The sequence below is a fragment of the Electrophorus electricus genome, chromosome 19 (genome assembly GCF_041902795.1).
Source record: "Electrophorus electricus isolate QZ-2024a chromosome 19, ASM4190279v1, whole genome shotgun sequence".
Classification (NCBI taxonomy): Eukaryota; Metazoa; Chordata; class Actinopteri; order Gymnotiformes; family Gymnotidae; genus Electrophorus; species Electrophorus electricus.
In genome coordinates, this window is record NC_137515.1 from 2,517,501 (window position 1) to 2,527,500 (window position 10,000).

The window sequence follows — 10,000 nt, forward strand, 5'->3', positions numbered from 1 at the left end:
TGCTTCTGTGCATGTCAGCGTGTGTGTGCATGTGTGTGTGCCATTTACACCTAACACATCCATTACTAGCACATCACGGGTGAGCGCACTCCTGTTCAGTTTACGCTTTTGTAGCTGCCCCAGACAATCCTCATCCACACACACACACACACACACACACACACACACACATAACCAAACCCTATAATTCAATCCATAACATCTGGATTATGTAAAAAAGAACGTGAAAACACCTTGGTTCGTTGGCAGTAAGAGGATTGTCTTCTCCCTGATAAGATGACTACTGTCCTCTTGGCTGCCGCCCTGGATCAAGCGTGTCGGCACGCTGGCTTAGCACACCGTCCAGCTGTGTCGTTGGGCCTGAACCCCCCCACGCATGTGCCGCCGTGTGACACGCTCCCCGTCTGCTTGCTCTCCGCCGCGGGCCGAGATTCGCCACGCGGTGTCACGTGCGGTGTGCTGCATTAGCACACGCGTCACACTCTTCGTTCGGCGCCCTCCCCACACAGCTAACGAGGCTCCTATATCGTCTGTGATGAGTCTGAAGTGCGCTTAAATCTATAGTCCTGTTTCTTTCTACCTTTGCCTCTTCTCTAGAGAAGGCCGGAGGTGTTCATTAAAGTTTAAAAGAGAAAGGAGGGTAGGAGGGATCTGTGGGGTTTAGTAAAGGTAATATCAGGAGAGGAGAGGAAGGTGTGCAGTTCACGCGTTGGCTGTCTTCAGGACGGAGAACGCGGCTTTGGGATTGGAGTGTGAGGACAGGGTGCTGGGATGAAGATACAGATGAGAGAGAGAGAGAGAGAGAACGCGATTCAAAGAGAATGAGAGAGCGAGACAGTGACCCACAGGAGCAGTGATACAGAGTGAGCGTTCCAGTGTTCAGAAGCTCTGTCTCACACTCAGTGGCACATTCTGCTCTCGCTGTTCTTTGGCTCAAATCAGAGGCTTCAGTTTGTGTGTGTCTGTGTAAGACAAAATGTGAACCTCTGTGCGCACGTGTGAGTCCTCTTAGCACGTAAACAAGTTTTCACTATTACACATGTTGCCGACAGCAATTAAAGTCCAGTGAGGGCACTCGTCCACAGAGGGTCTGTTTCATGAGAGTGAATTACACCCGGAGAGACTGACGAGGTAATTGTCCAGTGTGAGGGGGAATTGCTGGAGTTAATAAGCATCATCAGGCATTATGGGAATGTGTGTGTGTGTGTGTGTGAGTGCGTGCTTGCGCACGTGCCCGACATCTGCTCGAGCGTGCGTGCGCACTAGACATCTGTGCGTAAACATGCCCTGTCCTCCAGACCTCGGTGTGTTCCAGGCACGCTTAAACGCTCCACGTTCCGCTAACGTTCATCCTCACGCCAACGCCGACCGTTGCGGACCTGTGACTCGGTCACCACTAATTTTCCCTGATGCTCAGCCCCCTCCCCGTCTGCAAATTGGGTTTCAACTTTTGCCCTCCCATCGCCACTCGGAATATTAAGCGCGCCGAGGGATCCGAGGACACGGGGCGGACCTCGGACGAGCCGCCCTGCTGTCGAAAGCCAAGTCGGAATAGTTTCATTAACTCATCGGTAGACTGGGAACTGTTTATTTTGTCATTTCCGGCGACATCCCTGTTTTGGCCCCTTGTCTGAAAGCTTGGCTAGTGGTCTTCCTCGCTAGTGGTCTTCCTCCGCTCACGCCCAGCGCTCCTGCAAATGAACGCCTAAGCTCCTCCAACGTGACCTCGGGTTCACGTTCGCCCGGCACATCACCCCGCACACATCCCAGTTTACGGCCGCCGCGTTCGTTATCCGGTTTATCACATGCTCCCGTCCGCCTTCTTCCCGCGGCTGCTGCCCTTCCTTCGTAATAATCCGCCTGGTAACCACCCGCCGCTCGTCGAACTGCTCCTGCCAATTAGCAGCAGGCCACGGCGACGGGCGCCCTGTGAGGTCACGGTTCGAGAGGCGCCTCGCCCCAGCCGCTCGGCTCGGCTCGGCACGGACCCCCTCCAACCCGCGAAAGCCCCTGGCCCACCCGTGACACGCACGAGCTGTGACGAGATGCAGAAGGGCAGCAGGGTCCGGCGTGGCAGGCGGTGAGTGGCACCATCATTAAGCCCGCCCACCGCTACGGGGAGCGGCCCGCCACTCGGTTCTGCAACGGGGGACACACTAATGATGTCACTAATGATACTCTAACATTACTAACATACTGAAGAGGAACGCTGACGAACACTGTAAAACGTTGGTAAATATCATAAAAACCATTACGACCCAGGGACGTGTCTGGGTGGACAGTAGGTCTCGTTAAGTTTGGCCTCCTGGGCTTTCCATGGTGCTGTAACTGACGCGACTGTGCAGGGCTGTGCGGGACCGGGGCCAGGCTCGTCAGGCCGCCCAGCGGGTCTGTGGAGCGTGCAGGGCCGGGGGAACACCTCTCCTCGCTCGGGCGGCCGGCCGGGCGAGCGCGCACCCGTGCAGCTGTAAATCAGTCCCAGACGGGGCTCGCTGGGTAATTTGGACAATGGAGCATCTGACAGCTCACCCATCAAGGTGACGGAGCCCCTAGGGGCTACCTATCTCTTTTTTTTAACGCCCAACACACACACACACACACATAGCTGATGGAGCCATTCTCTGAGTAGCTGCATCATTCTTGAATTGAGCAGCAAAATGGCTTTTTATTAGTGCCAAGTGAAGGAGGAGGAGCTACAGAGAGAGGAGGACGTAGAGGAGGATGGAGAGCCATGTGCTTTGAAGGCCACATGTCCAATTCCATTATTTCTGGAGCTGGCGCTGTAGTATCTGAATCCGGGACCTGGGGGGGTGGGGGGATTAACATCGCCCCACGCAGGTCACGGGGAGGTCACGAAGGCCCGGCGGGCTTCCCTTCAAGCATCCTTTTCTCAGTTCATCCCTCCATCCCTGTCCCTCAGAGGCAGGTGTCTCCTCACATCTCCCCCGGCCCCGCCGTCTGAGGTCCAGGCCGTGTGTGTCGGAGCCTTTTAAGTAGTGTCAGTCTGTCTCTCTTATTTTAGCCCTTGAAGTGACGCCGCCGCTACTACCCAAACTGCCCCGGTGCTCGGTACTCTCTGGAAAGAGGCCAAGCACGCGATGGCTCCGGTGGCCCGCGCAGGGTCAGCGCGGTGAAGGTCGAGCTCCCAGGACACTCGCGCAAATCTGTCTCCGCCCGACCCTCCGCTGAGCCGCAACCCGTCACGTCGGCCGTCTCGCCGCGGCGGTTCCTGAACGGGAAGACGGAACGACCGTCGAGGTGCTGTTGTACGGAAGAGCGATCCGGAGAGCACACGCCTCCACGCGCTCGTCTGCCGAGGAGTTGGTCACGGAGTCGTGTCCTCAGTCACACACACACACACACACAGAGACACACACACACGCACGCAGGCACACACACACACACACACACACACACACACACACACACACACACGCACGCACACACGCGCACACACACACACACACTCCCTTCTACCACCTCCCTCTAAGTCTAGCAGCGGGAAAAGCAGTGGGGGCACGTTATCTGCAGCCATGCCAGCTTTTGCCCGTGACGCGTTCCATAACCTTATCTCCAGCTCCTGTTCTCTTTTTCCCAAATGCATCTACTCAGGTCCCAGCGAGGTGGGCTAAATCAATTTACCCGCATTCCTTTTTCACAATTACATCACCTGCTCCGTCAGATAAGAGGCACAAGCAACCCCCTGCCCGCCCCCAACTGCACACACACCCCACACACACACCCCACACACACACTCCTCTCTTTCTTCGATTATGAATTCGGTTTGAATAATTCATTTTGTTTTATTTGGCTCGGCAGTCACATTCTGGGCTCAGGTTAAACGGGCCCACTGTAGTGGAAGGTCTCGCCCAAGGATCGATCTGACCCGTCGTTCGGGTAATGGTACTGCGTCTGGAGTCTTAAGTTTAGGCTTGATAAGGGGAATGGCGTGTGTGTGTGTGTGTGTGTGTGTGTGTGTGTGTAATGTATAGAGGTGATGATGGAGGAGAGAAGATCCTGATGACGCTCGATAAACGTCCACCCACGTGGGTCTTCTCCTTGTAGAAACACGTGTGAGGCATTCCGTAATAAACGTACGAGGCATTCCGTAATAAACGTCTACATTAGTGCTCGGTGGCTGGGAAAGAGGAGATTAAGATTTTAACTGGATTACTTCCCCCTTCAGGCGGTTCCTGGCTCGGCGAGTTCAGCGTGCGAGCATATGTTTATTTATAAAATGGGTCGGGTCACAGGACGGAGGTCACGCGAGCTCCAGAACACATCATCCTTCATCCCATCTCTGTTTGTTGTGTCCCTCGAATCATAAATTGCTTTTCTCTCTCTCTCTTCCTTCTCTCTCTCTCTTCCTTCTCTATTGAGCACAAGAGAGGTAGATTGCACATCTTTTTCATTCTGGGTGCAAGAGCGAGCGAGAGAGAGAGATAGAGAGAGAGAGAGAGAGAGAGAGAGAGAGAGAGAGAGAGAGAGGGAGGGAGAGAGAGAGAGAGAGAGAGAGGGAGGGAGGGAGGGAGGGAGAGAGAGAGAGAGAGAGAGAGGGAGAGAGAGAGAGAGAGTGAGAGGGAGGGAGAGAGAGAGAGGGGGAGAGAGAGAGAGAGAGAGAGAGAGAGAGAGAGAGAGAGAGAGAGAGAGAGAGAGACCAGACGGGGAGGATTTATGTTGGTGCTCGTCCGTGTTCACGCTTGACTCTCCCCTGATAGAGGAAGCAGCAACACTCTTGATACAGTGGCTTCTCGGGGACGATAAATCCAGACGCACACTGATAGAACAGAGCTTATCTTCTACAGTGGTGTCAGGGCGGAGCTCCTCCAGCCTCTATCCCTGCCGTCTGATGTACTGGGGTGTAAGGAGAAATATGTATGTAATTGTATACGTGTGTGTGTGTGTGTGTGTGGCAGCATGCATCCAGTTTTGGGGCGCAATCAGTTGCAGGCTTGATGCAAACAAATGGAGACACTTTCCCCCGCTGTGATCCACACTTACGAGGGGAATCAGAGACATCCATCTCGATGTCCATCTGTATGACAGGAGGTTCTTCCTCCATCCCGCTCCCTCTCTGCAGCGCGTCTGCTAGATGATGTCACTTTCAGTGATCTTTAACCAACTTTAACTGAAACGCCATCCGCTTCTGACATCCGCAGAGCCCGGCCGCGCCCAGAACCCCTCCTCCGCGTCGACCCGTGTGGGCAGCATTCCTTCCGCTGGGATCTCCCACTCGGAGATGATCCTCTGACGGTCCAGATTCAAAGCTGTCATGCTCTTAAGGGCCCCCCCCGGTGCACAGGGAAAGCCTCCGCTAATTGGGAAGGCCAGTAAGATCCGGGTGACAGAGGAGCCCGAGAGCCCCTGGTGTGCACCGCCAGGCTCACCCTGCGACCCACCATAGAGAGAAATTGTTTATACACACAGGCACCCGGCTGTACGCAGGCATAGTGAGCACAGTCTGTGTGTGTGTGTGTGTGTGTGTGTGTGTGTGTGTGTGTGTGTGTGTGTGTGTGTAAAGCATTCTGGCGTGGAAGCCTGCTCTGCTGACAGCCCCTCCCTCATCACCCCTGCATCTGGGAGATACCACATGACCGGGAGGTTCAACACGGGGTCCCGCTGCCTCGATCCTGCCGAGCGTGTCCCGCAGGCATCTGACGCGTCCTGCATAGGGGATATCGCCCTCGTCCTGAGCCGTTATCGGCTGCGTCATCGGCCCGCATCGAAGCGCCCTTCTCCCACCGCGATTGTCTCCGAGACCGACTCGTCTCCAGCCGGAGCTCAGAGGGGGGTACAGGCGCTCCGTTCTCGGGAGCGCCGTGGGACGTCAGCCAATGCGTCTTGTCACGACGAGATCGAAGTTCAAAGCCCTGCATGTCCACCCAAAACCTCCCGGCCTGACCCAGAAGCCCTGCAGCGTTCCCCAACGTTCCGTACAGCGCTGTGTCCGGGACAGCTCCGAACAAGGAGGTGACGACTGAAGCGGCAGAGGGCCTCCCTGTCCGGGGCCACGGCTCTCCCGCGCATGTCATCCGTGTGGTTTCTGAGCGAGTTCCAGCCTCTTCCCTGACTCCCCGATCTTAAAAACCGAGACGTTTCAGTCTCCCCCATCCACTCCACGGCTGCAGGCGAGGTTCCTATACTGAGATTCCTATGAAGGCTGGCAGCAGAAGTTCAGTCCGTTATTGTGCCAGGGGCATCATGGGCAGAGAAGCTGCTGTGGTTGGCGCGGTGCGTATATGTTGCTATAAACGTTCTCACTCTCACAAGAGTGTAAAACAGCTCTGGAGAGAAGGAAGCCATCACACTCTTTGTTTTAAGTTGAAGGTATTAATCTGATCGTATCTGCTCATGTAAAAGTGTGTGCACAGCGTACACCCACACGTGACACCGAGTGATTCTTCTCTAAACGTGTGGAGTTCAGCCGTAATCTCGCTCGACGTGCTGGTAGTCTAGTGCATTTCTGATTAGGGAGCCGGGAGATGAGCGGGTAACACACGAAGCCAAATGTGTGTGTGTGTGTGTGTGTAGAGAGGTGTGATGGGGGCTACACTGAAGCGACACAGCCATGCTGAGCTCCAGGCTCGGGGTTGAGAGCTGCTTGTTGTGTGATGGAGGCTCCTCTTGGTCGGATGTTTCTTTCACCAGCGAGGGTTCTTTTCTCACCCCTCCCCCACCCGCCACCTTTTTTTTTTTGCTTGAAGAGAAAGGGTCTCGAAGGCCCGGTGTTAAGAGGGTGAGGCGCGATTGAGTGCCAGACTAGCTGTTCCAAGATGGCTTTCCACGATAACTGGACGTGCTTGAATTACGTCCCAGAGCACCCTCATCAAAGAGCGGTAGCCTGGCGTGATTGCTCCGCCCCCTCCCTATCCCAGCATGGTGGCATGCAGATGTGGGGTGAAGGTGAGTTTGGGGGCTGTACCTTCGCCCCGCCGTGGGAAACCCCAGAAACTTTGGGGAGTTTGTGGAGAGAGAGAGAAGAAAAAATTGTGTGTGTGTGTGTGTGTGTGAGTCCCTGACAGGAGACTGACTAGTAGTGAGAGCTGTATGGTGGTAGCTGGCTGTAGAGGAAACTTCTCGCGCTCGCTCTCTGTTTCTCTCCCTTTTGAAAGAATGCCCTCAGTGAACTTGTTCAGCAAGGCCATGTTTCTGGGCCTCACCAGAGGGGCTTTGTTATGTCGCTTTGCTTGTTATTCCTGCCTCAGTTGTACCTGGAGCCTGTAGCTGGTGAGGAGGTCCCTTCATGCCGCTGTCTGATCTCTCAGTACCGGAGCCACTGACAGAAGAACGATAGAGAAGGAGTACTGGGAGTACTGGGAGTACTGGGGGGGTTGGAGTTTTGTTTACCGAGGTGGTTTCTAGGTCATGGTCTGGGCTGTGGTTGTGGCAGTGAGAAGGACACATCTCTGTCTCTCGGAGGGTTTGCATAGACGTGTGCACTTACGCACGCCACTACATACAGGCTGAGAGCAGCAGAGTGTGTGTGTGTGTGTGTGTGTGTGTGTGTGTGTGGTGATGATGATGATAGCGATCGCGCTTGATGAGGCCGGTAGTTTAACTGACTCATGGTTCTGGTCCAAAGGTAATGGCTGGAGTTCAAACTGATAAAAACCTACCAGACCCCTCTCCCTCCTCCCCTCCCCCGCTCCTCCCCTCCCCCTCTCCCCTCCCCTCACACAGGAGGTGCAGGGCGCTGGCTGAGAGGAGTCTCTGATGTGCGGCGTCTCACTCTCTAACCAGACCTGCTCTGCTCTTACACACTCACACTGTTACACATTCGGTTACACGCATGCTTTTGTCTGTCAGCACAATATTCCTTTGAAGCATATTTGCATTTCCCCCCTCATCCCGTGGCGTACACACACACACACACACACACCTGCCCCGAGGCTATCAGGAAACCACAGCCCAGAGGTCAGCGAGAGTTTAAGGCTCCTCTTCAATTAGCAGGTGATTTTCTGACGATGACAGGCCAGGTGTGATTCCGGGGCGTCCCGCGACGAGAAGCAGACCAACGGAGCCTCCGTGGCCGTCCCATACCCCTTCCACTCAACCCCAACCCCCCCGAGCCCTCCTCCCTCCCCGAGCTGGGGGGGTCTCTACCCCTCCTCTCCACGCCTCAGCCTATCACGATATTAGCCCTGACACGGTTTGTTAACACACCCAGGGCAAAAGTGAGGAGCGTGAGAGTGAGAGTGGAGGAGTTGAGAGGGGAGCAGGGGAGTCACTGATGGGGTGATTTAACCTTTTTGCCACAGGGAGCGATGCGTCTCCTCCACAGGCCCCTCCTGCTGCACCTAAATAATTGATGTCTGGCATGTGAGCATTAGGAATGGAAAACGGTGCGGAGGTGACAAATGGGCCCCCGCCTCCGTCTACGGCAGGGGACGAGGGTCAGAGTCTGGATACTGAGTGGACCTGACAAACCTGGAGAGGTGCGCATGTGTAAGTGCGTGTGTGCGCGCGTGTGTGCGCGTGTGTGTATGTGGGGGTGGGTCGGCCGGACCCTGTTCAAACCAGAGCTAGCAGTTCCTGGGCTCGTGCTCCGTATTGACCCGAGGGGGATTCAGAGCGCCTCTCTGCACATTCTTTCTTCCATCAGACGTGTGCGGCAAGCCCCGCCCCCTCCTCCTCACACAGGAGTAGGTGTGGAACCAGACAGCCCATGAAGGAGAAGCGTAATTACAGGGGAGCTTAACCGTCTGTGGCCCGGATGCCTGCGGAGTTGAATAAACTAAAGGCCTCCACCAAAAACAAAACGAACAGAGAAACCAGGTTTCCTACTGCCGGTCTCCCGCTCTGCCCATCTGTGGGAAAAGCAAAAAGGTACATATTTCTTAAACCCCAAACAAGTCCTGTGTGGCACAGCGCTAACAGTAGCTGCGGTTCAGCGTGGAAAAAAACAGGCGCTCCAAGCAGAAGTGGAATCCTTCCCGAAACGTCTCACTGCCAAACGCACTTGTATAAACATTTTCTGTGTTCATAAATGATCTGTGATGTTGCCCTCTATGATGTGTGTGAGTATCATGTTCATAAAACTTATTCTCTCTGACTCTCTCTCTCTCTCTCTCTCTCTCTCTCTCTCTCTCTCTCTCTCTCTCCTGGTCTTCACCTAGGGGACGACGACTACTTGGGATTGGGCGAGCTTCCCGAGACCTTCCCGTCGGACCCGCCTGAGCCCCTCCCCCACTTCTTGATGGAGCCTGAGGAGGCGTACATCGTCAAGAACAAGCCCGTCAATCTGTACTGCAAGGCCACGCCCGCCACACAGATCTACTTCAAGTGCAACAGCGAGTGGGTCCACCAGAAGGAGCACACGGTGGAGGAGCGCGTGGATGAGACCTCCGGTCAGCACGCACACCCACCCACACACACATCCGCAGCCTGTAATAAAAGAGAGGACACACACCCGTAAGCTCACGCGTCCCGAGCCGTTCATGCCGTCGGAAAATGGAACAAATGCACAGTTCAGGGAAGACAGTTTTATAACCCCCCTCCCCCACCCAGGCCATAATGAGAGTGGAATTTCAGCTCCCAGGTCGGAGAAACGGCCTTGTTAAGCTGGGAGCGTCCCCGTAAGAGCCGTCCATAAAGCTGGATCGCTGCTGAGCCGGACCGTCCCCCTGTAGCTGCGGGGCTCGTAACGGCTCTGATGCACCCTGGCCCCCACCGCGCCTCCCGTCTCACGCACCGGAGCGGCCCAGGAGGAGGCGCGCGGCTCTGTTACACTTCCTGTCTTTCTGTTTTGCTGGAGAGAGAGCGAGAGAGAGAGAGAGAGAGATAGTGAGAGAGAGAGAGAGGGAGAGAGAGAGTTCTGCCGTTCTCTCTTTCTCTTTCTCTCTCTCACTATCTTTCTCTCTTTCTCTCTCCCTATCTCTTTCTCTCTGTCTCTCTCACTATCTTTTTCTCTCTCTCTCTCTCACTTCCTCCCACTCTCTGCTCTCACTTTTTTTTGCCTACTGCGTGAGGCGACTTGTCTTCTTCTCGTGGCTCTCTGTCG

At 55.1% G+C, this 10,000-nt stretch overlaps 1 protein-coding gene across 3 annotated transcripts in view; it reads left to right on the forward strand.

Moving 5' to 3' along the window:
• Positions 1-10,000, forward strand: part of unc5cb (unc-5 netrin receptor Cb) — a 110,654-nt gene that overhangs the window by 44,219 nt on the left and 56,435 nt on the right. For all 3 annotated transcript variants that reach the window (XM_081702711.1, XM_027003507.3, XM_027003506.3), the window contains one exon: positions 9,117-9,347. In XM_081702711.1, coding sequence (XP_081558837.1) covers positions 9,117-9,347 — 231 coding nt within the window. The remainder of the gene's footprint in view (positions 1-9,116; positions 9,348-10,000) is intronic.